The sequence below is a fragment of the Corvus kubaryi genome, unplaced genomic scaffold (assembly GCF_017639235.1).
Source record: "Corvus kubaryi isolate FWS band 111438036 unplaced genomic scaffold, C.kubaryi_AGA036_p1.0 137, whole genome shotgun sequence".
Lineage (NCBI taxonomy): Eukaryota > Metazoa > Chordata > Aves > Passeriformes > Corvidae > Corvus > Corvus kubaryi.
Genome location: NW_024580671.1, coordinates 29,144,276 through 29,170,515, shown reverse-complemented (window position 1 = coordinate 29,170,515; position 26,240 = coordinate 29,144,276). Strand labels below are relative to the sequence as shown.

The 26,240-nt window shown below is 41.1% G+C and overlaps 2 protein-coding genes across 3 annotated transcripts in view; one reads left to right on the top strand and one right to left on the bottom strand.

Annotated features, from left to right (window-relative positions):
- Positions 1-4,282, top strand: part of LOC121659797 — a 31,189-nt gene extending 26,907 nt beyond the window's left edge. The window contains exon 7 of one of the 2 annotated variants that reach the window (XM_042018328.1): positions 3,305-4,282. The gene's annotated coding sequence lies outside the window, so the exon portion shown is untranslated. Of the gene's footprint in view, positions 1-3,286 lie in introns of both variants that reach the window. The other variant, XM_042018329.1, reaches the window with a different exon arrangement.
- LAMB4 (laminin subunit beta 4) overlaps positions 1-19,518 on the bottom strand; it is a 41,908-nt gene extending 22,390 nt beyond the window's left edge. The window contains exons 1-18 of the mRNA XM_042018325.1: positions 19,029-19,518; positions 17,375-17,437; positions 16,006-16,163; positions 12,846-12,981; positions 11,159-11,232; positions 10,343-10,531; positions 10,127-10,190; positions 9,390-9,604; positions 8,358-8,478; positions 7,533-7,721; positions 6,744-6,923; positions 5,933-6,042; positions 5,390-5,469; positions 4,278-4,428; positions 3,205-3,336; positions 2,260-2,445; positions 956-1,077; positions 152-272 (exon numbers count right to left, since the gene is read on the bottom strand). Coding sequence (XP_041874259.1) covers positions 152-272; positions 956-1,077; positions 2,260-2,445; positions 3,205-3,336; positions 4,278-4,428; positions 5,390-5,469; positions 5,933-6,042; positions 6,744-6,923; positions 7,533-7,721; positions 8,358-8,478; positions 9,390-9,604; positions 10,127-10,190; positions 10,343-10,531; positions 11,159-11,232; positions 12,846-12,981; positions 16,006-16,163; positions 17,375-17,408 — 2,262 coding nt within the window. The 5' untranslated portion in view covers positions 17,409-17,437; positions 19,029-19,518. The remainder of the gene's footprint in view (positions 1-151; positions 273-955; positions 1,078-2,259; positions 2,446-3,204; positions 3,337-4,277; positions 4,429-5,389; positions 5,470-5,932; positions 6,043-6,743; positions 6,924-7,532; positions 7,722-8,357; positions 8,479-9,389; positions 9,605-10,126; positions 10,191-10,342; positions 10,532-11,158; positions 11,233-12,845; positions 12,982-16,005; positions 16,164-17,374; positions 17,438-19,028) is intronic.
- Between the last annotated feature and the right edge of the window lie 6,722 nt (positions 19,519-26,240).

The following is a 26,240-nucleotide window of genomic DNA, read 5'->3' as shown; positions in this document are numbered from 1 at the left end:
AAAATATGCAAACAGTGCCAACAGAGATAAGCAGAACCTGAACTTCTATTAAAACACACTATAAATTATTTTAAAATACTTCTAAATAGTCTGTAAAAAAAATCACTGTGTATAAATACAACCTCAAGGGACTTGTGACAGAACTACTCACTGAGTCAATCAAGATGAATGATTTTGCCTTTTTGTCAGAGGCAGAGAGCTGAGAAAAATACACATCCACAAAATATTCCGTTCCCGGCTCCAAGCAGACTGGAGTTTGCAGAAGTGCAATCCTGTTTTGCAGAAATTAAGTACAGTTATAGCCGGGAGTCTGGACAAGGCAAGTTTACTGGGTGTTTTGAGCTCTCCCTTCCCTCTGTGCCTGCAAACTAATGCCTGCAGCCTGGAGCAAGCCCAGCTGCTGTGAGGAGCACACCCAGCCCCAAGCTTGCAGGCTTCGGGAAAGCTGCTGGACTTCTGCTGGATAATTCACCAAGCGTAATTTAAACCTGGGGAGATTAAACTGAAAATGGCAAAGGGGTTTGCAATTCACTGTTCATATTCATCCTCTCCTGTCCCTCTTTAATCAAGACATTGGTCACATCCTCTTAACTTCTCTCTATTCCTTACACAGGTCCAGGCTGAAAAGCTGGTTTTGAAAATAGGCTAGGACAGTGACTTTAAGTCAATATTTTCTTTCTATACTGAAGTAGCTGTAGTTGGATCTTCACCAGAGCAACAACCAGCACCAGCTGGATCTCAGGCTGCTCTTCTGGGTTTGGCAAACCTTTGCCAGACTGAGGAGTGGGGCATCAGACTTCCTTAGAGCCTACGTAGTATTGTGGTATGCCAGCTACAGAAAAGGCCACACATGTGTTTCTGATCCCACTCTCCCACACATGTGTTTCTCTGCAATGCTTCAGTAAACGATTTGTACACAGAAGATCTACAGGCAAAAAGACAGGAACAGTCAGACCTCTTTGTAGCTGGGAGAGGTAACTTGCGTGGCTCCGGTGAAAGGACCTTGTTTTTGCAGCGTTGATCTGACAAGATACCAGCAGGCTGGATGGCAACACTTGCAAGCCAGTCTTCCAAGAACTATAAACGAAAGACAAAAATTATGTTAATATTTTGTATCTGAAAAACCTGCTTTCTCTTTGCAATGGTTAATGAAAGCCATCTGAATGATTGCACACTGCAGCGACAAAACAGATTTTATTCTTTACAGCACTGAAAAACAACGTCACTTGTGAAAAATTTATTGTATTCGCAATAGCTAATGAAAAGCAGAGACGGAAATGGGACCTCAGCTGGTTCAAATGGAAACAGCTCTGTTAGAGTCATTGGAGTTGTTTCTTTTCTTAGCACAGTGTTATTCTGGAGATATCCTTCATTAGCTGCCTTCTCACACATCTAATAAGAAACAATAAACATAAAAGACTTTGTAACGAATGTATTTAAAACTCAACTCTTCAATCCTTAGTCAGAAAAAGCTACCTCAAACCAGCCCACTGAAAAATTGTTCTCATGTTTTAAGAAACTGGGAGATTTTTTTACCTTAGAGTGACAGTCAGAGAACAGAATACAATAGACAGCAGGAAAATCTTGAGTTGTGGGACTGTCCCAGAGAATTGCAAAAGAATAAGGCATATACAAAAGCTGGTACCAATAAAACGCTTGTGTTTTTGAAGACATGGGTGAGGACCTGAGTTTAACCAGATTTGGATTAACAGATTTCCCTAGACATGTCTTCATCATTGAGAAATCTTCTCCAGGCAAAAAATAGTAATTTGCTATTTTCCTACAATTTTCACACATCTCAGAGTCCAGCTGGAACAACTGGGAAGCTAGATGCCTGCAAAAGGCCTGGATAAATATCTATACAGATCACTCCTGCCTGTGCCCATTTTACTGCCCAAAAAATCCCAGCTAGGAATACAGAATGCTTATCTAAAAGGAACTGCATTTTTCATGTGTTTGATTTGTGAGTAAAAGTATAGTCCAAGTATAGGTGCCAAAAGAGAAACATTCAGAAGATGAAATCTTGGCTGATGCTTAGAAAACAGTTGTAGTGCTGATTTTTCATATTTGAGTGGAAAGGGTTAAAGGGGTCAGTGGAGGGCATATTACTTGGTTGGCAAGGCAACTTGCTACTGGGTGAAAAGGCAAGGAATTTTAATTCTAAATATAAAGAATAGAACAAGTTTCTCATCCTATTATTGACAAAATAGACCCTGCATCTATCACAACATCACAAGACATGCAAGACATCACAAGTACCTCAGGCTCATAACGAATTGTCATATCAAAGTCCATAGCAAAGGGAACATTGTTGATGGCAAATCTCAGCCCAGCTCCACTGGGAACACGGGCGAAGCCATGTCCTGTCCATGTGACAGCTCGAGCAGCACTGGGCTGCCGGAACACCACTTCTGAAACCGAGTCCTGTCCAAACTGCATCGCACCCTGCAAAGACACATTGACATTTCCATCAAGACACAGAGTAAAATTACCAAAAAAACAAACTCAGAAAAAAGAAAGGAAATACTTTTGCCACACTGTTCACTTATTTTAGCCATCAGTCTCATTTTCTGAACAAGCTCAAAATTGACAATCTAAGAACTCTCCCAAAGATAGGATGTTTAGGGTCACATGTAAAGAAAAGCTTCCCACAAGTTTGCAGTAACAGCAATAAGAGGGACTAGAATAATCCACTCACCTCTGAATATTTGGCATCTCCAAACATTCACGTTGCAAACCATAAACAGAATAAGCCTGTTTTCATACCTGGCTGGCCATTTCATTATAAACTGGATACATAAATATCAATACTTAAAATGGCTGCATTTAAGTGCTAATGTCTTGGTAAACTTGTTGGAAATGTCTTGCAACCAAAAAAAAAAAAAAAGACCAAAAAAAAACCCCAAAAACTTTACCTTCCATAAGGATTTTTCTCTTCCAAAAATTCATGGAACTTGAGTCTACAATGGCACTGGACATAGCAGAGCAAACCTGTCAGTGTGAATAATAAAATGTCCAACCCAACAATTTTTTTCTTTTCAATATTTTTTATTCTTTTTTATTCTTTTATGATTTAATTTGTGTCAGGATTGTAATGTCTAGGACTGTGAATCCCATGTGCTCAGGCATTTCCTTGCCCTTTGTTACAAAATAAAATTTTATTATTTGGTATAAACTTAAGTAACTACTCAAGTACTAATTTACCTGTTCCAGTCCAGATTTTCTTACAGTTCGTTTCTTGTTCCTGTTTAACACGATCTTTCCATTTTCAATCATGAACTCATAGCCTTTCTTCTGGAAATAGATGTCACACCTTGGAAGAGTGCTTGGCTGAACCTATGAAGTAATAAAAAAGGAGCAGCACTGTCTCAACAACACTGAAGGGGGGTAAGCAACTAAATGAAAATCCACATTCTTAGAACAAGCTCTATTCTCTGCTGGGTGAAACTCTAAACTATGACCCAGCAGCTGTTGGAAATCTCTTCCCCTCACTGCCTTAAAATTAACTTGCACTTTTCCCTCGTAAGCTATGTCCCAGACATCCGTTTTCCATTTAATTATTGGACTGTAGGATGAATACTGGTTGTGATTATAGCTAAATATTTGTGGATGCGACCTGCAAATAAACAGTTTTTATTATTTCTTATCTATAGTTTCTCTACAACATGCCAGAGAAAAAATATTAGTAAAAGCATAGACAGAGGAAGGTATGCATTCCAGGCTTGTACTCAGCATGGGGAACAACTACCCCCATGTTGAAGGGGGTAAAAAAAAAGTAATTAATTTTTCTAAAAACATTACAGATGGATGCCAAATTCTTGAGGAAATTGGGCTACAATCAGTGCCTTTATATAAGGCAGCAGGAATTAGTCCAGTGGAGCAGAGAGTAATTTGATTCTTCCCTTGATGGAGATTCCCAGAAATAGAACATTTCATGAGAGCTATTGGCAACTCAAACACTTTCCTCTAATTTAAATAATTAAATTAATTTCTCTAATTCATGCTAGTCCAGCCTGCACTTAAGAAGCAGCAAGGGCAGCTTTGCAGGTCATACCACGCTAGACTGACTGTCCCTTTTTAACAGACACAGTTATGGGATAGTCATGTCCATGAAAAACTAAGACAAACTGACGATGGTCAAGGGACTTGCTTTGCATTCTCCTGCTAAAGAGCTGCTCCAGCTGCTCCCTGAGCAAGGGCTCTTCTCAGCCTCAGCTCCTGTGTCACCACCACAATGATCCCCTCTCAGTACAACACCTAAAAAGCCAAATACCTACCAAGGGTGCAGAGCCAGAAAGGGGCTTTGCATGCTCAGCTTCATAAATATAATAATCCAGGGGTAGAAAGAAGTATCCTGGAGCTGGCTCGTTGCACTGGCGGCTCACGATGTTGGGCAGACACTCGCACTGACCATCCTTTGGTGAGCACCTGTGGGAGGAGTTGGTAAAGGGAGGACATCAGTGTGGCACAGCGGGATCCTCACAGCATGAAGGCAGCTCCAACCCACCCTTGTTCCACCTTTGCTTAATCTCATTGCTGGATTGCCTCCATTACTAAACTTCTTCCTATCACCCACCTCCTCTGTTTCTGATGCTGGATTTATTCAATGCTACTTTTCCATGACTTCAGAGTCCATGACTTGCTTTATCTTTGTCTGTTGCATACCTGAAGCACTGATCCTTTTGTTTCCTGAGCATCTGTTACTGTATTCCTGTATCATTTATCTTTTTCTATGAGAATCATTGTATCGCGGTTCTTAATAATCTGTCACCCACAAATATCAAGGCAGGACATGAGATCAGAAGGACCTTTGATGTGATATGGAATGTTTTCATATACTTACACTCATATTTAACACACCAGGTGATTTACCTGCTCACAAAGAGCTGCTCTACAGCATGGGACTGTGTGCTCCTATGTCTGAAGTCTAACAGCAGTAGTGAAGATCCCTGCCCAACAGATTTCCAAAGGAGCCCAACTGAAACCGATCTTGCTTCTAAAATTACACATTTTAAATAGGAGCTAGAAAAAAAAATTCTCACATTTAAGGTAGATGTAGGAAGCTAAGTTAAAAATGACACCTCTAACTTCTAATTTCTAATAATATTAGGGTCTCTGGTTCTCTCAAGGCATACATTTTGTATTTTATATTAAACACATCTTGGTTCAACCTGATCCAAAGTTGGCTTCAAAGGAAATAGTTAAATCCCCATATCACAAATAAATTTCCAAAATCTCCACCCAACTTTACACTGTTTGTATATGATGAAATTCCATCTACATTCTATTTTCCCATCTGCACTGTGACTGTATTAACCTAACCAGAAAATCTAGCCTAGGAGTTTATAAAAATTAAAACCAAGAAAGAACTTGAAGAACTTTAACTTACAAGTTATTCTGGGATCCACCAATATCACAGCCACATGGAGAACAGCCATACAAGCTGTTGCCAAGACCCCAGTATCCTACCTGGTACAAAAAGAAAGATTCTTTTATGGCAAATATTTAAGTATGCAAACCAAAGCAAAACAAAACTCGTTCTGCTGAATGAACAATGCTCTCCACCACTGTGCTTGGCCATGGGAGACTGCTTCTCTTACCAGATAGCAGGGGTGCTCAGCCACTGCAAGAGCCAGATATTTACCCACTTGTGCAAGCAAATAGCTCTGTAAACAGCAAAGATGGACCAGGGACGTAATTTTGCATTTCCTTTTCTTCCTGGGAGTGCTCCTTCCACTGCAATTTGATTGCATAAATGTTTGGGAGCAGTGAAAGAGAAGCAGATATGTCAATGCAAAATGGGAGCATACAGCTGTAAAATTTTTTCGAATTTTGACTAATTGTTTACTTTTATGGCAAGGAAAAGGTGTGGGATGGGTGAGGAGACTTCCAAAATCACATGCAGAAGCAAAACCAAAAACTGAGTACATACAAGGCATTTTTCACAGTGTTGCCCTGTGGTGAACTTCTGGCAGAGGCACTCTCCTGTGGCAGGATCACAGATGGAGAAGGGCAAACTGCCCAAGGGATCACAGTTGCAGGCTGCAGGGACAGAAATGTGCAGTTACCTATGCAGGCCCCAGTGACAGCAGCAGGACTGGCATTTATGTTAGATGAGGCATCAGCATGACAGGCAGTCTCCACCCTCCACACAGACATTCTGCAGATGAACGTGCCCTGGCACCCTCCAGCCCTCAGACTGCCCTTGGAAAATGAACAATTTCCTCAGTGGGTTCCTCTCTGGGGGGACCAGAGGCATTGGCAGAAAGTCCTCTGCAGTGGTTTGCCAAGTGCTGTGTGCTGATATGCACTGCAGTCCTTGTGTGTGGCTGAGCACCTGGTATGGGCATAACGTGCTTACAAACCCACAGTGCACCTGGGCAGGAGCGGGATGTGTTTTTCAGCAAGCTTCTCTCAGAGGAACGGTTGGCTGGAAGTTCTCTTGGCAAGGCAGAGGTCCTGTCATCTCAATCTCCCTTTTCAATTAAATTGCATATTTAATAACCCTTCTATTAACAACAGCCTGATCTGTTACATTATATTATGCATTCTGAAAGTGATTTTGCATTGTTTCAGTCTTGGATGCTGCGCCAGAAACCTTGAATTACATTGACATTAAATTACAGTAGGCAACTGGGTATTTTGTGACTCAATAGAGCATTAGTGTGTGGATCTGTGCATTCAACTACCTCCATGCCTTAAAAATGCTTTGGAAAGAGGACTAGAAGAAGTGGTTTACGTACGCTGGCAGCCCAGGGGGTCGCTGCTGCTCAGCCCGTAGTAGTTTGCCCTGCACTTGTCACAGCGAGCGCCCTCCACATTTTCCTTGCAGGGGCACCGGCCCGCGACCGTCCCCAGCGTGGGATCCGTGTGGCTCTCGCACACGCCCTCGTGCAAGGTGCCCTCGGGGTCACAGTTGCATGCTACAGGCAGGGTCAAGGAGACACATTAAAAAAGCTCGTCTAGATGTAAGCATGAAAATGCAATTACAGAGCTGCTGGTAATCTGCCCTTTGCTCCTTAAGGACTTTTCATGTCAATCAATTGCTACAATTAAATTACACTCAGAGTATTTTCTCCATCCTGTGTTAATAATGAATTTAGTTCATCTTTCAGAAGAAGAGCTTTCCTGTCTGAAAGACTATTTTTCTTGCATATAGCAGGTATCTAGCAAAAGTTATTTACTCCTCCCATCATTTTGCACCCTCTTCTGTAATCCCTGAAGGTCACAGAAGCAACATCACTACTGATATTCATATTTATATTGACATTGTTCAAGAAAGACGATAGCTCTGCTGGATTTCTAAGCTCAGTTTAGCAAGGAGTTGGAATATGCAGCTCTTTTTAGAATGCTGGTTTGAGGATATTGTCATGCAGTGACTTTGTAAAGCAGTTTGGATGTTACAGGTACGGTAACATTTTTACAACCATGTGGACATTTAAGCATGGGGATGGCTGTAGGGCTCAGAGCAAAGAGAACCATAACAACCCTGTTTTGAGTCATTTTTACAGAAGTTAAAAAGGGAAGCTTACGGAGGCACGCCTGAGGATCTGAGATGACTTTGAGTGGATCCTGGTAAAAGAAACGTTTGCACTTGTCACAGTGTTGCCCAGTGGTGTTGTCCTGACAGTCCTCACAAACGCCACCGCTGACCCCACCGCTGGCCTGGTACACGGCCATGTCAAAGTGGCATCTGCTGGAGTGGCTGTTGCAGTTACAACCTGAAACCAAAACAAATGGGGTATTTCACACCATGCCAATATTGTGGTCTGGCTACCACTGCGGTCTACACTTAACACAGAGTTACTGGTTACTTGTATCATTTCAGTGCCCAGCAAGATTATTCCCAGGCCTTGTGTGTTACAACTGGGAGAAAACATTGGAGTCTTAGGACAGAACTGTGTCCTAAACTTGGAAATGCAGGTGAGTGTGCCTGATATGCAGTGGGGAACACTGCTCTGCTGAAGAAAGCTCTAGCTGAATATTTATTACAGACCCTAATACATTATTTTCGTGTATACTACATTACTCATTATTGTGGAAATAAGTAATTTAGCCTTGTCTAAATTCTTTTACTCACATGAAAAACTCTGTGCAAACCAATGAATGATATTTTTTGCATTAGCTGCTTTTTCCTCTCCTTACTGTTTTTTTTCTCTGCCTGAAGAATAAGAACATGAAACAGCTCTTCCTCTTGTAGGATAACACAGCACCTATGGATGCAGCAATCTGTTTTTCTGGATGAGGCATGAAAAAGTCTCCCTCTCAGAAACCTGGCCATCCCATTATGAATTGAACTAGGATTGTGCTACACCCACCCCCTGCTATTAAAAAGGAAAATAGCATGTTTGAGTTACGTTTGCAAGCATTATCTTGTGTCCCTTCAGCTGGCCTCCAGGGAACATCATTGTAGAAATCTTTACATCTTTCACAAGACAAACCTTCAGTGTTATGGTGGCAGATACATCTCCCATGGACCTGTAATGTGGTGAGAACAGAGAGATGAGGTGAGGTGAGGTGAGGTGAGGTAAGGAGAGGAGAGGAGAGGAGAGGAGAGGAGAGGAGAGGAGAGGAGAGGAGAGGAAAGGAGAGAGGAGAGGAGAGGAGAGGAGAGGAGAGGAGAGGAGAGGAGAGGAGAGGAGAGATCTGCTCAAGGTATGTCAGCAAGATCAGGAAAATTTGAAGCTCTTTGGCTCCCTCAGCTGACATAATTTCCAATAATTTGAATAAAAGATCTGGAGAATACCTGCAAACTTTAAGCAAATAGTTTTAAAGCCACTGAACAACATTTAGAAAAAAAGTATTTATAGAGATATCAAAGGAGACTTCAACATTTTAGAGTCTCTCTCTGTCTGCCTACATGTCTTCATATTGAGATACATGCTTTCCAGTAGAAAAAACTCTTGTTCCCAGAGGGAAAGAATTTGCAATCACATTCCTGAAATTTTTAATAATCCATTTTTCATGGGTTAACTTTACATTATCAACTATTCTTTGTGCCAGTGCCTCCTCTCCTGCTGCAGAGCCCCCAGGCCCAGCTGGAGTGTGGAATGCACCCAACAAGTGGCCATTCAAGTCTGCACATGCCATAGGCTACTTACTGCATTACATTTGAACCATTACAGCTCTGGTATTTTGCTGCTATTATCAACATGTCTTGCCCCAGTTGCTTTTGAAACACCACAGTAGTGCCAACAAAGACAGCTTCTGTGCATTCCAACCCAGGGTTTAAAAGAAGAGTCTGCATTGAAACATTTAACAACTAGCAGTTGCAAATGGTTAATCCAAAGATTATCAGAGATCTTCCTTCTGATCCCTCCCTCCATCTCTTCCTTCTCACAAAACACCAGAAGGGACTGCCCTTTTTGGAGACAGCATTAACGACGCACCATCCCAGACTGATGGAAAACATCTCCCCGCACGTTCTGCACAGAATCACACTGGCTGGCATGGCCATTGCAAAAGCAGCTGCCCCGCACAACCATCTCATAGATGGCATAATAGTACTTCTCAAGTGGATCACTGTGCCTCCTCCCAAGCAGAGCATCACCAAGGGTGTGGAGTTTAGTAAAATTGATCCTTAGGTTTGTCAGTGTAATGAGCTCTGGAAGGAAATAAGAGAGATTAAGAGCCTGAGTTCAGTCTAAAATGAACAGTATGAAATTTTCAGCTTGAATCAGTCATCCAAAATTTTCCCATAGTGAAGAAATAATGAAAAAAATCCGATATTGGCCAAGACCAGTAATGCCTACAGTGCCAGGGCAAGGACCGACTCCTGGCATACTGCTGCATAAATGTTAGCATGCTGCTTGATATGGCTCTGCATTTTCCCAGCCACTTCATGGGTTCATGTGTACCTCTGGGACTGCTCTCAAAAAGCAGTGTGGATTGGGCCAGAAGGAAAGACAGTTTAGCTAGTTGGATGAGGCTCCACAGAGCTTTGCCATTTGCCCCCAGGTCTAGAGAACAAGACTGGCCCATTTCATTTATTAATACAATGTCTCCCTAAGATTTTTAGGTACCTAATTTTCAACATCACTGACTTACACCAGCTGGTGTACCTTTCAGTGTACAAAACAAACAATACCCACAAAGTACCTCTGGAGAAAACCTGTAGAGTCCATACCTTGGATATATGGCACATATGGATTTTCTATTTCAAAACTGGGATCCAAAGCTTTTAAAACAACCTGCAAAAAAAAATGAATAAAGCTCTAGAGATGGGATGAGCAGCCACCAAAGGGATCAAAGGACAGGCCTCTGCCTTTAGCAGACACAGACAAGATACCACCTTCAGCTCCACATATGATCTGAACTCATACAAACAGACACTTGACAGTACCTCGCCTTCAGTGGAGGGCTCGATGTCTGAATATCTTGAATCACAGACAACATCTCCAACACTTTTTGCTGGACCAGAAGAGATGTTGGGAAAAGAAGCTGCACAATCATGTGCAAAATATCTAAACACTTTCCAGGTCTGACCAAAGTCGGTAGAGCGCTCAACCAGCATTGCTGCAGGCCGAAATGTCTGCAAGAAAAATTTCAAGAATTCCCTAAGAAGGCATTAATAAGACACCTCAGGGGTTGCTATATTGATATTCCTCTTTGGAGGATGCTAAAATTTTGTGTTTGAGAACTTAGAGGCTTGTTACAGGTACTGTGATAGTTGCATGGTTCTCTGAAAAAGCTCATTAGAACCTCTCTCTAGCAAAAGGGAAGGGTAACATTTAATATAGATACAAGATTACTTTCTAAGTAAGGAAGTTTACCATAACAATATAGGAATTTTGTACCAAAAAAATTGTAATCATCTGGATCATAATAGATATGCATGAGCTGAACTAAATTGAAAGAGCAACTGCAGTTCAGGTATGTCTTAATTTTTAGGGTTTAGTTTTGCTATGTATTTTTTCAGCTTTAATTCTTGGATTTATAGAAAATAGGACCAGAAGGCACATGAATAGGAAACTATTCGGTCTATCCTCCTCCCCTAAGGCAGGATCAACTATAATTTAACCGTACTTGACAGGTGTTTATCTAACCTGTTCTTACAAACCTCTAAAGATGGAGCTCTCATTGCCTCTCTAAGCAATTTATTCCTGTGGTTAAGTAATTAGTGTATAATATTACATAAAAGCTCTGGTAAAAGATGTACCTTAAAGGTCAGGATAAGATGGCTGAACTGGAATAAAGTTTCTAGGTCCAATCTAATGCTGACATGGTCAATGCCTGAAAAGAGAATGAAAATGAAGTGTACAATGCGTACATTGAAGGGCTTGCTGAGACAGTTTTCCCATGGGGGATTTAAAGATGCCTTTTCCAGCAGAGCTGCTAGACTCCCTAGGGCATCCCCTGTGCACAAACCCATGCAGCTGGACCGCTCTCTCCGGGGCAGTATGATATGCTGCCTTCCTGGCACTGTCACCAGCAATGCTGCATGTCACTGAGACTGCAGGAGGTGGCTGAAGGTCCCACTCATGCAATTTGGACTGTAAATGATGGTCATGGTAGGGTTGTGGGTTTGTGTGTTTCTATATCCAGTTAGGTTTATTTTTTTTAATCCATTCAAATAATTTACTTATCTCTAAGAAAGAAAAAGAAAGAAAAATAAAAATGAGGTGTTTTCTTCATGCTAAACAGAACTGTTAAACCCTTCTATACTACCAGATGTGAAATTTGTCATGAGCAGAGCTACTGCACCAGGCATCTTCCAAAACTGCAACAAATATGGAAGAAAACTCCACAAGAACACATTCTCTGTAGAGAGTTGCAGGAGCTTAGCCAATATCCCCATTTTTCACGTCTGCATGCACCATCCCAGGATTCCTGCTGACTAGGCTGTGCATGAGACCTCATCCCAGAAGACAGGGAGAATAAGGAAAACTCCTCTCACAGCTGGCCCACAGCTTTATTGGCAGAGGTGTCCAAAGCTGGTGAACAGATCCTTGCTAAACTCCATGAAAAACAAGGCTTATGGATTTTCAGTTGGATACTAAAATAGGGTTAACATATCATCTTATTTTTCTATACCTTGACTTCCAACCAGGCAAATGTTTCTTACATAATTATTGTGTGTCAGATAAAACAGAGTAAATGTTACTCCTCCTAGCATATCTTCCCAGAGGAGCTGTAAGGATAGTATCTTCGTCAATTCTGGGATCGCATACATCCTCAGCAATCTGCAGAGGACGCCAAGCTTAGTGGTGCAGTTGACACATGTGAAGGATCAGTGACCATCTAGAGGGACCTGGAAAAGCTCAAGATGTAGGCCCATGGGAGTCTGATGAGATTTGTTGAGGCCAAGTGCAAGGTGCTGCACCTGGGTTAGCACAACCCTCAGTATCAATACAAGCTGGCAGATGAATGGATCAAGAACAGCCTTGCAGAAAAGGAACTTGGGGTATCAGAATAAGGGAGCTGATAGCCAGGCTTTATTTAATTTTTTCTTAAACTATTAGTGCTTTAAAATACTTTCTTTAAATGGGTACACACTGTCTTTACATTACATCTGTAGGCAACTGTATCTTTGCGCCAAATGACGATTCCCTGACAGGCAGACACACTGTGGAAAATACATGGCCTCTTTGTATAACCCAGCATTGCCACAGGTCCTCTGGCCAGCTCTTGGAGGTACTGAGCTTAAAACTTGTCCACAGAAAAACAGACTTTCTGAAATCCTATATTGCTATACACAAATGGGTTTAAATCACTCCGTATTACTAAATCAAAGAAACAGATGTGGTTTTGTTTCATCTCTTCATGAAGGCAACTACGTGGAAGCCAATTACATAAAGAAATCTCACACTAACATTTTGCAGTAATATTTTCTCTAAGAAACGTACCATTTTCTGACTGCCACCACTTCCTTTTCCTTTCGGGCTCAAACGTTGTGATAACATTTTCAACCATGTGACTGTTGTGCTGGCTATAGGGATTATATGGGTATCTGGAATCACAGAGAAAGCACTTCTCCTCAGCCTAGAAAACAAAATGAGCAGAATAAAAGCTTAATTTGGTTTCTTCACTAAAAATCAGGTAGACATAAATATATTTATGCCATTGCAAGACTTGAACCTGTCTTGTTGCTTTGGGTGCCTGTGCTTTTAATCACTCAGGCTTTCCATATACAAGCCCAAGAAAAACATCATATGCACAAAGCATGAACATAGTAAGTGTTGGTGATGATCTGCCCCAGGTACTTTATAAAAATTACACTTTTTCAGTTGTGGAGAAGGGACCTCAGTAAGACCAGGTACAAGGTAAGTAGTTGGTTTAGGCTGACACCACCACCCTGACCACTGTCAGTGTCTTTTGAAGCTTAGGGAATCTGGGAAAGTTTAAAACCAATGCAAAGGAGGAAAATTAGGATACCAATAGGAAAAAAGGGTCTTGTTTGAAAATGTTACAAGCAGAAGATGAAGGTAGCAATGATTAACCAATATCTCATGAATGAGAGGCTTTGATAAGTGAGGGCAAGGAACTCCTATTTAAGGTAACAAGACAGGGATTGAGTGGGAGACTAAGAAGAGGTGACAAGTTTACATGCTGGGCTGGGAGATGACTCGTGCTGAGCCAAGTGGACAGCCCAAGCAGCCATCACAGCCAGCAGAGTTTTCATCACAGCCAGGGAAGTTTTCAGCAGGGTGGGCAGGGGTGGATGCACTGCACAGACTGACTCCAGGAGATTTGGGCAGAGCCTGAGTGTGAGGATGCAGGAATAAGCCACAGCAGAAGGTGATGCCCCATCTGTGTGCCTGGCTGGCAGGGACAGTGGTAGGAGGAAGAGGGGATGCAGCACCCCAGAGGGAGCTGAAGGAGGAGGCATGCGTTCAGGGCCCATGGCTGGAAGCTGGAAATGACCCAGAAGGAGATGGGTGGAGAGGCACCCCACTTGGCACACTCAGGATCCACAGAGAATAATCAGGAATGATTTTAACATCTTTGCATTATGAAACCACCTGGGAATTATTCACATTTAAATAAATGATGAGATATAGATTTACAGGTATGGTATAATTATGTACTATATTCAGTCATTCTATACTACACTTGACAAGTGTATGAATGCACATTTTAGAAGATGAGAGAGAGTACAAAAAATACTCTGTAATGTTATTTCACAAAGCTCTGGTAAGGAGAGCTCAGATTGTTGAAGCAGTTGGCAGGACTGCGCACACTCACTCTGGTTTATACAGACATACAATATGACACTGGGGCAACTTATGTCTAAGGCTGCTCCATAAAAATCTGCTTCAAAGGACAAGCACGTGCATGTCCATGTCTGGCAGATCCCATTTGACTCTGAATTGTGCAGTTTTATACTCTCCTCAACCCTGAGTGCCCTGTCTTTTCCTTTCAAAACATGTGTAAGTAGTAAATCCAATTATTGAGCTAAAACCCACTTACCTACATTTTAAAAACAGTAAGACATATTAAAGACTGAAAATTATTTGCAGTGCTTCTTTCCAAACACAAAGCAGTTGAATTCTACATTTTTCCCATCTGAATCCCAGCTAAATCCCAGCTCTTGGTAGCTTGCCACATTGACTAATACCCACTTTCATGAGTAAGGTTTCCTCTAATCATGAAGCCTGACACAGGTCATCAGGAGGGGAACTGGGGGAGGAAGAACTTTGCTTTACAAGATGCAAGATGCAAAGCTTCCTGGCCTGCCTCCAGCAAAGCATTCAAAATGTGCTGGTGAGATAGTGAATTGAAAGTGAAGTGGGACTCTGATGCACTGTAGGTGACAACACATTTAAGGCAAACTGACAGAACAGAACACATTGCCAGAGTGTGTCTCTCTCTTGAACTCTGCAAAGCAGCAGAGTTTGTAGTTTTCACCCTCTTCAGGAGACAGCCACCACGGGTCAAGATATGTTGAAGCAGCATTAAATCACAGGGATTATTGAGGAACAGCTGCTCCTTTTCATGAGTCTGTATTTATATAATTCAAAAGATAAGTACAGGCAAGTGAAAATATTAATTTTCTATTGCTCTTTGATCTCCTCCTAAAAAGCAAGAATAAAAGGCAACCATCCAGCTTCAGGGCCAGAAAGATGATTCAAGGTATTTCAGCAAAGGAAAGAGAGATAAACATTTTGCAGAAAACTGTGGATACAATGTGCAACTTGGAGCAGTGTTTGGTTCCATGTCCATACTTTACTTTGCAAATGTGTCACAACATTAAGCTAGAAGGTCATAAACTGTAATTATTTTCAATTGTTATAAATTAAGCTGTATTTTAACTTCCTCTTCAGCCTAAGCTGTTATTTAGTGAAAATATTTCTATTTGTGACAATTTATTAGCTCAGTGGGGCCAAGTCCTCCAGGATGTGCAACAGAGGAATCCTCATTTCTGCACACCTTCCATATATCCAGTGGTTCCCCCTCATTACTGCAGCCAGGGAGTGAGAGGCATCCCTCTGATCAGCCACATTGTGGATCTGCTGACCCACTCACATGGCCAAAGACTGGACCACAGCATTAGTTCTTCCCTTTTCAGAGGCAGCTTTCTGCTTTCAGCAATGTTGGCCTCATTTCAGATCAAAAGAGAGGAGAGGGTATGGTGTGAATCTCTTAACAGGCTGCCTCAGGTCTCAACACCATACGCACACGTCCTCTGGAGAAGGTCCTGCAGCCTGTGGGACCTCACTACCCTTGCACTCACACACACAGACCATGGGCTTCAGCTCTGGGGCATGTGTGAGAAGAACACTTGCAGAACAAAGCTCCTTCAGAAATCCCTATGCTCAATCCCTGTGCATCTCAGGGATGTTTCTCCCCCTTGAGAAGATACACATCACCGCGGAGGCTGTTCACTGCCAAACCCTCCATATGTGCTGCAGTGAGGCACAGCCTTCCACCAGACTTAATGTCACACTGTCTGATGATTATTCAGAAAACTCCCACAGGAACTTCCTAGTCTGGGCAAACTCCCTGTACAGATGAGAATATGGTTAGTAAGAATTCAGTTTATTTAAAAAGAAAGAGCAAACCAACCTCTAGGTAGCCTATAATGCAGTACTTCTGAGGGCTATTCATCCCACAGGTTGATGAGGCTGTCAGTTGCTTGCTGCGACCCCGGAGAAGGTCCCCAAGGGCTGGGTGGCAGGACCCAGCATCACAGTCATGCTGTGCATGCTGGCATCTTATCAGCACTGAGCATAAAAGAAGATCAAAGAAAGACTTAATTGTTTTGTATAGCCAGCAGTATTCTCCAGACAAAATCAGTTAAATCCCAACACACGCAGAAAACTCAATTATCCTTTGCCTGTACTCCTTTTGCTCTTAGGTATACATTTTTTTAAGAACTTCAGTAATGAACCCACCCGCTGCAAAATAATCATAAAAAATATAGATAGCATATTGAAAATCCATGCTAAAACTTAAATTTTCAGCATATTATTTTTCAGTAAAAATGCCAATCTGCCACAAGCAATAATTTATTATGATTCCCACCCTGACATACCCATTGTCAGCATTCCTACAAAAGAATAGTGAGCATTTCAATTGACTCTGTGAGCAGAGCCAGATTTGAATGAATTCTGCTTATTTCTGTTGATATCCAAGTCATAATGGTGGAAATGAGACCAGGATTGACATCAGGGGTCTCTCAGATTTTCTGTTAATTTGCAATGAATCCCTAGTTCACTGTCAGAACCCTCTCAGACCCCATGGAATGGTCATTAATAAATAAACAGAATAATTATGAATTTTCTAAATAATTGCAGGATTTTTTGTTTGTTTTGCCTGAAACAACTTTCAGTATCTTCCCCATTATATTAAGACTTCCCTTACAGGGCTTGTCCTTTTAAACAAGTTCTGTCCTGAAATTCTGAAAAGGAATGGGTACCTCGGAGGCTTTATCTGTTCAGCTTTACTTGGCTCAACTTGTTAGAAAAGGTGCAGTTAAAAAACCTCAACAATTGATACATGAAGATCCCACAGAATACTAGAAATGCAACTACAACAGCAAAAATACAGCATTTTATAGCCAGATTTCAGTCTATGGCTCAGGCTGTAATTTAGATGATGAGGGACACTTGACTCTTTAGGTGTAAAGCAATGCCTCTGTTTAGTTAGCCTGCTCTTTTTAGTTATACAAATCCATGCTCATTATTCATTAGCAGATGTTGATTGTCCCTCTCAGGACCTGAATCAGACTCAATTACTACATGTATGTCTTCTTTGTACTTAAAGGTTTCATATCACTTGTGGGTCCCTGGCAGGAGAGCGGGGAAGATTCACTGTCATGTGTTTCTCAATAGCATTTACCTAAAATAAGCACTTTAACAAAATCTTGGAGAGATATGTAAATCACATGATAATATTTCAAAATTGGCTGAGTAACTGTAGCATCTGTACTTACTGAGGTGTAACAGGATGGCGAGCCTCAGCCTCATGCCTCCCCATCAAACTCTGACTGGTACTGCTGCAAGAGAAGAACTGCTCTGTCACTTGGTGCTCTCCCTCATCAGGGCACCCCTTGCACACAGCTGTACCATGAGCCAGCCTTTAGTAAAGTGACAGAGATGTAATAAAAATATAAAGACTGAAAGGAAACCCTGGCTTTGATTTAGTTCTAGAAAAAAAAATCTCTCATGATGAAAATTTCAGCACTGAAACTGGGATGAAAGCAGAGGAACACTTCACAAAGGCTTTCAGAGACGACTGAAAACATATTCACACTTAGTATAAAATATAACCAGAATGCTATCAGCTAAAATATTGTAGTATTCAAATACAACCAACTTAATTCTAAGTGGATTCAGCAGGGCTGCTTGCAGAGATCTAGCTCTTTCTTTGGAGGTTCTTGTTTCTTTTCATTAACTTAAAACATAGCCAGAAGTCCTAATGAAGACACCACTGAGAAATGCCTGATGTCAGGCGCTATGAATTTTGTCAGAGACAAGATATAAGTGCATCTTAAAGTGTAGTGAAGAAAACCAGGTAATGTCAGTATCAAAGCAAAAGACTCATACAGGAGAACCTCAGCATGAGTCCAAGAGAGGTTCATTGTGGCATCCTTTGTCTTCCTACTTACCTGGAAGAAAGTGAGACTTGCCAACGCAAAACTTCTGTTGGAAAAACAAAAGGCAGCCATGGGTATAAAAGATGACCCAGCATCCTGCCACCAAGTAGAACTCCCAAACCAAACTCGGCCCCATCTTTTCATCTTCCACCTCTTTCTCTACCTGTAGGAACCAGTGAGGCTGGTGTGCCCTGAAGCAGTTCCAGCTGCTGGGGCATCCCTGTATGAGCATGCCCCAAGTGCCGCTTCCCAGCTGTTATTGTTTCTCACCTTCATACAGCCATCACTGTACTGAGTGAGCTAAAATGAAATATGCCCCCAGAATAATGGGAACATAAACAAAAGCACTTCAGATGCTACAGGGTCCACATGGGCTTGGTGCACACAGCTCTCTACAGCACATGACACAACAGCTGTACCTAGATGAGTACTTTAGCAACCACAGGCAGGGAAAGCTAGCAAGGGTCACCAGGCTTTCATGCTGCTGCAGCTACTCTCACCTCCCACAACCACAGAGAGCCTGGCATGTGACAGGAAGATGATGCTGGTGAGCAGCCATACAGCTGTGCCTGGCTCCCTGGCTACAGAGAAACCTGGCCACAGATCCACTGTCTGAGGCAAAATTGAGCAAATATTTACCTCCTGTGTTGGACTTTAAATTTTATACTCTGTCAGAATAATGGACAGACTCAGAGATGATTTAAGCTGCAACCACTGCAACAGCACTGTAGTGAAATACAGGTATCCACGGTGAGCGATCTTGGCAGGTACACATTCCAATTCCTACCCTAACACTGTGACATTCAATACCAGTGATATTCTCTAAACCTGACTCCCTTTAACAGAGAAACAAAGACCAGAAAAACCCCAACATACTTTAGTTCCATGCTTAACAGCAAAATTAAATATTGAAGAGGTCTTACCTGGGTTCCAGGCAGCCAAGTGTTGCAGATGGGAATGAGCTGAGTGAGGGAAGCAAGCAAAGGCATACCTGTGCACTTCAGCTGGAGAAGATAGCACATCCCCCGAGGCACCAAGGTGTAGGTGAGAATGAGACCCAGCCTGCAACCTGTCAAAAGCTTGATTTGTGAACTCTTTCTGCTTCTGGCATCGGCAAATATATTCATTGAAAGACAATTGTGACAGGTTAAGTTCACGGCAGAAAAAGTTCATACAACTGAAAACAGAAGGCTGATATTCTTAAAGTGCTGGCAAACAACACCTTGACTGTTGTTTAATTAAACATCTGTTCAGTTGGTCTTGTTTGAAACCAATCATCAAAGTCTTTATAGCTACTTAACATCAGAAGTCTAGTGGCACTGGATTATCTGAGCATGGGTTAAAATGGATGACTCCTCACAGCAGGAGCGTGAATGGTCTGGGAGGGCTGATTTGGGGTTCTGAGGTTACTGTAAACATGCTTGCCAAACAGCTCTGATTGCACTTGTGTGGACATATTGAGCCAACTTTGAAATAGTTCAAACTCTGGATCATCACTGTGAGCACTAGGTTTTTCTCAAAGCTAAAGACAACATGGCAACTTGAGTCAGAGCTTTGCATTTCAGCACAAGTTTTACCTGTGACTGTCCCCGGCAGCAAGCACGGAGCAGGGATTGATCTGTGGGATACAGGGCAGTCACAGGCAACATGGTGATGGAGCAGCTCTGAAATGGTGTTCACCAGCTCATGTGCAGAACTGGCCACTGTTTTCTGGTGTCTTTATTGAAACCTGCGGCACTATGATTCCAGTTTTCAGAATGGCAGGTTGTCTTGATATACAATTTTAAAGGTGATATATTTGTTATCTTTTCTCCTCTGTTTGTAAAGCTTAATTCATGATAGTCTGTCAAATATCATCACACATCCTTAAAGAGAAGGTTATCTATATGAGCAAAACATGTTTTATAAATTAAACACTGCCTTTTCTTTTGGTACTTCCTATTCTTCGGAAAAAAAGCAAGGAGTGTGTTCTTTAATCCTATTGCAATGCTCAGTACTAAGTGTCCTCTGCCATTATTATGACTGTTAACTCTAGCAGCAATAATTCTTATTCTTAGATTTTTCTAAATTGTTGTCCTCAAATGCATGTGGAAATTACTTGCTAGAGACTTTTTTTCAGGCTGATTTAATCTGCATTTGGTTTGCACTCATGCATGATTAATTATTGTACAGGTGGTTTATACTTAGTGAGTTTCGGTATTAGGAAAAAGATGAAATGATATATTAAGATATTAATTTTACTTTTTATATGCAAGCAGTATGTCAGATGTTGCCTGAAAGACATATAACTGAAGAAAGTATTATTATTATGATGCTACTAAATTATAAAATGGTTGACGTTTTATTAGCATATATCGTGGGGAATTCAGATTTTGTTACAGAGAACTTATGTGAGAAGTAAATATCAAGGAAGATTTATTTGCAGAATACAGGCAGTCCTGTGTTCTAATTTATGTAGGACCCCAAGCAAGAAGGAGGTTTTAAACTGCTTGAGGCAGGGATTAAGAAACTTCTTTCTTGCTTCTTTAATCTCTGCACTGGTAAAGGATCTGGATTTATAATGCATCACTCGTCCCATGCTGGCTGGAGGGTAGATAGCACTGGTGTGTGATTTTTCAAGTCATCACAGGTCCAAGGGTTGTCATTTCTTAGGCCCAAGGCATATTCTCAATACAAAGGATGGGAATTGCTAGCACTGCAGCATAAATTCCCTTCACAGACACCAACTAGCAGTGAGGGAAGGGGCAGGAGCAGAGCCACCACTTTAAATTTTCAATAAGAAATAAAACTATTTGAGCCTAGGATTAGTCTTGCCATGTGAAAAGTAAGTATTTAATCCAACAAATCACTTGGGCTTCCTTGCGTCAGTAGAGGAACCCTACAGAGTCGATCCCACCACCTTCTTTAGACACTTGCCTTAAGTGGATAAATCCCCTTTTGGAGGTATCTGCTGCTTTCCTTTGGTTATGGGCAGCCCAGGTCCTTAGTTTAGGACAGATGCCTGTATTTTAAGCAACTACAATATACTGAGATGAATCCCTTCCATGGCCAAAATCTTAAAATCCAATGGTCTGGAAATCAAAATGATCTTGCTACATTTCTTTCTCTTCCCTCTTTTATTTCTGCTGTCGTTTCTCCAAGTGTATCTTATGCTTAAAGTGCAATTTCTCAAAGGCAAAGACTGTGTTTTTTGTGTTTTTACATATTGGGAGAATGTAGCACTGAATAATAAAACCAGAATGAATTGTAAGTTTACAATCAGATAAGAGAAGTATTTTTTTTTTTAATAAATCTGATCAGGAGAGAGCTAAGGACAGCAGGGGCACACACTAAAGAGCTCAGGTGTGATGGGAGAAGAAAGCTACCCTACCCCTCAGCCTCCTCGTCTCCACATCTCACTGGCTGGATGCTCCTCCATATTGTGCACCCTGGAGGAAACAGCTACTTTTAAACATCTATTTAATGGTTATTTTTAAAGAGCTTTTCCACAATTCAAAAGGATGTTAAGTCTGTTTGTAATTTATGAGAAGTTTCTTCATTTTCTTACAGTCACAGCACCCCACAGAGCCCTTCACATTTTGTGTGCAAGTTTGAAGTCTTTGATTTTTCCACCACAAAAAGAAATGCAGCTTCAACTTGAATATTATCTCCCTGGCAGGCACAGTGTTGCTGATAGCAGTAATCAACACTAAAGACTGTCCTGGTTTCATCCAGGACAGGTTAATTTTTTGCAGTAGCTGGGAAGGGACATGGCCAGGACCCTGATATTATTTGATAACAACTCAGGTCATTGCCAGGCACAGGAGGGGGGGACTCTCTTTCCTTCCAGTGGAGTAAATGTGGCAGGGGGAAGCCATCCAGCATTGTTTATTTCTCAAGGGGTCTGTGGTGAGCATTTTTGCAGGTGAATCACTACCTCTTTGGTACACCTCTGTTATTAATATTGTTGCTGTTACTGTTCATTTTCTTATCTCATTGCTGTTTCAAGTAAATTGTTCTTATCTCAGCCCGTGAGCCTTGCCTTTTGTATCTCCAACTGGAGGGGTGGGGAAGGGGAAGCAGCACTGTGGTTTTAGCAGGAGTACTAAACTGCAGAATAACATTCCTGAAGCACAACAAAGAAAAAGATGGTGTATTTCTTTTAAAATACCTGTCTGATTTTAAAAGTGCTAGTCAAACGATATCTATTCAAGATACAATGTTTCATTGTATTTCCTACGGTCCTGACACTTCCTTGCTGGTAGTAGGACTGGGAGGATGAGAAACCTGTCACATACCTTGTTGCAGTCTCATGCTAAGTTTACTCAGTGAGTTCATGCAGTACAACAGGAAAACTTTTTCTAGGAACCTTCTCACATCAATAAACGAGGGCTTGAAATTTTGAATTTTTCATTGCTTTGCTGGCCTATTAATCAGAAATAGTTATTCTCCCTAAATTTAAGAGAAAAAAGTGGATTATTGCATATGAAAGCATAGCAGAGAGGACTAGAAAGAAAAAAGAAAAGGAATATGCTATTCCAACATAAAATATGAAGCTTCTCACAGGAAAGCTTTTTGCACCACAGTATCTGTTAATAGGGCATAACAGTGTTCTTACTCTGCTAATGGTCTCTGTACTGCTGAAAATGCTAAGAAAATATTGTCCTATTTTTACTCGTCCAAATTTGTGGACCTGTCCTGTTTTATGTCCCTATTATTAGATTTTCCATACATGTCAGCCTAAATTATCCTAAGTATTTTTCTCTAGGTTAAAGTAAATTCTTCTGCAAATGTTAAATTGGTGTTGTTTAGAAATTATCTTAAGCTCAGAAAAACTCTCTGGCCCCTGGCCCACTGGCTTAGAAACACTTTCTTACCAATGCAGAAACATTTCATACTATGGTCTGTTTGGGAACTCAGATATATGTTTCGGTGGTTTTACTGGGGGGGATGAATCAAAAAATCAGAAGCCAAGAGACCACAATTTAAAAACTAATATAAGGGAAAACAGTCAATTCTACAAGCTTCCCCAAAAAACTAGGAAACTGAGATCATCAGGTAGAGAACCTGACAGACAGAAGGATGACAGCTTCAGTTTGAGAAGTGCAAACAGAGAGATCATGTCCACTGGAAGACAACAGCAGCGACAGCAGCAGCAAGAGCATCCACTGCAGAGCTACCAGAGCTCAGTGGTTAGAGAGTTACCATGGGAGCCACTGACTCAGGTCCTCCAGTCAGAAGCACAGAGTGAAATCAGTTTTTGCACCTTCCTAGGAAGCACCTGAACTACTGGTCTCTGAAATGAAAGAAATCTGCCCTCATAGTTTCTCCTTATTTTTTTTACAAGGACTTCAAATTTAAATATTATATTTTAGATCGACATGGAATAAAATGATTTTGGTTCATTTAAGTTCATTTGGGTTAGTAAAAGTGAGATGGACTGAAATCACTTTTCTTTCTTTTTACTTTATTGGCTGGAAGAAATGGTTTCTTTCTCATTTAATTGGAAAAATAAAAGTAGCACAAATCACTAGAAGTCAGAAAAAGCATATTTAGACCAAAATGAATAAATCTTCAGAAAGATGCAGAAGTTTCAGAAAGATCTGTCTGCATGGAGAAATAACTGATAGACCTGAAGTTACCAATACCTGTGACAGGCATGGTGTCTGGCTGTGCACCACTACAGCATCCTTACACAGCCCTTCTCCTGTGGTCACCCATGAGATCCCTGGTTGCAGAAGACAGTGAGAACAGAGCAGACAGGAGTCAGATGACCCTGAGCTCTTAGCAATATAAACAGCTAAACTGACATTTTGGAGATTCTTCATTTTCAGTCCCAAATGAACTTTATTACAAAGGCTTCTGGATGGATCACTTGGTGGGAATATGGTGCTAATAATGCCAAGGCTGTGGGTTCAATCCCCATATGGTCCATCCACTTAAAAGTTGGACTTGATGATCCTTCTGGGTCCCTTCCAACTCAGACTATTCTGAGATTCTGTGAACTCTACCAACATATGCATGCTAATTTACCTAAAACTGTGCCAGAATGATGGCTGGCTGACTATCAGATGTTTAGTTTTAACTGTGTCTATCCTGTAGCATCCAGAATCTGTACAAACACAGGAAGCATCACACAAAAGTCACACATAAGTGAGAAGAATAATTAGATTTTGTCGTGGACCCTAATGATACAACCAACATTACACTAGCACAGCCAGAACACTGCACGCTAGTAAGTTGGGAACTGGTAGATAGATTTATATATCTTCCCCAACATCAAGAATACATAATCTCTGCTTTCTCTCAAGTATTTAATTATACCAGATGGAAGAAAGTGGCAAAAATTTGTCATACTTCACTTTGCTGATCTCCTCTTGTCACATGGAAGGAAAGTATTGTCACCACCAGGAAGGAGCAGCTGGGTATGATGGAAACCCAGCCAAGCACAGAAAATGCCAGCAGCAAAGCTGGAGAAGGAAATGCCTCATGCTTTCAAAAGCTATTATTGAGGCAGTTCCTTTTTGTCAGAAGAAGGCAGGAAACAATGTTTCCCTTGCTGACCACCTATGTGGAGCACATTTCAACAACAGTTGGTTTGCTCATGCTTCCTGTCCTTTCTCACCAGGTAGTTTGTGACCATTACCCCGAGTTCCTGGCAGCAGAGTCAAGGGAGTAGGTGTCTGTGAACCCTGAGCCAGATGGCACTTCGGGGTGTCTGCTATATCTCACAGGGTAAGTGGCCTGCAACAGAAAACAGGGTAGAAAAGGACCAGAGCTTTGGGGAAGCAAGGATCAATTTGAAATTGGGGAGAGGGAAGATAAGCAGCTGATTCAGGTACCCTGGCAGCAAAAAGATTTAATGTTTTGAGGAGGTCCACAGGTAATCATAGGGATTTAGACTGGGCAAGGAAGATGTGAAGAGAGCTGGGCAGGGGATTACAGAGAATATGTTCAAAGTTGTAGCTGGAAGTTGTGGTTTAGTCAGATGGGCATGAAAAGAAATGCTGTGTGCTAGCAGTTCATAAATAAAGTATTGCCATACAGGAACAGAAGCTAAAAATGCACCAGGGCAGCCCACCCATGTGGCTACAGCTCTTATTTTTGCAAGGCTCAGCTCTCACCAATCATATTCAAATTGTTACAGAAAGCAACAGGCATGGTAAAATAAATTTAAAAATTCCTCAGCAATATATGGAGTTCATGTTCTTTATTATTAAAATCAAAATAATTTTCTTATAAAGCAAAATATTTGTACCAATTTGCCAAGAATTGCTTATAATCTGTTTGGCCTGCTGGAACATCAAGGGAATAACTTTCAAAAAACCTCAAAAGTCTTATTTCTTAGAGAGCCCAAACAATCAAATGCACCTATTACACAGAGTTTACAACAAGTTTGGGGAAATATGCTGATTTCAGCTGATTAAATATCACCTTATCTGCATACTACTTGTATATTCCTAACACAAGTGTCACAACAACTTGAAAATTTTTGATGAAATAACAGTAAGACTATGTCATACTTACTATTTATGAATATCCTAATATTCACCATCAGCTCACATACGGCTTATCTAGACCTCTCCCAAACCCTGAGAAAGACTTTAGTGTCTTTAATGCAGTTAACAAATAGCAGTGTTTTTTCTTCTATCAAGGCAAATTGTTCTTGTCCCTCCGCTATGCCAGCTAACACCATTCTCAACCAGGTAATCCTGCAGAAGGCCAAATACCTCCTACCATCCATGTTTTTAAGGCCAGTGATATTTTTCAAGACTAAGTTTTATGCTGGGACCAAACAAACTTATAGCAAAGGAGTAAAAGACAGTATATTTGTGAATACAGCTTCAAAGAAACTTTGAGAGACCTATTTATTAATGGTCATGTGTTTTTTTCAGAAAAACTGTGTTCCAAAGAACAGAAAATAGAACATTAAAATCAAAGAAATACTGAAGGTCACAGCATACGGTAGTGTGTCTTTGTCTCCTGATATGGCCTTGTGCTATGTTTAGACAATTCAAGAACATTAAAGGATTAAGGTTTTCATGTAACTTGATCAATTATCAAAATATTTCTGGTTTGTAATCATGATCTAATTACTAAAAATAGCCAAGTGGTGAAAGAGCAGGCTTTATTACCAACCTGACATTTGTAATCTGGACAGGAATTCGGTTCAGGGAGCGATGTTCCTTTCCTTCCCACAGATACTATACAATCTATCAACAAC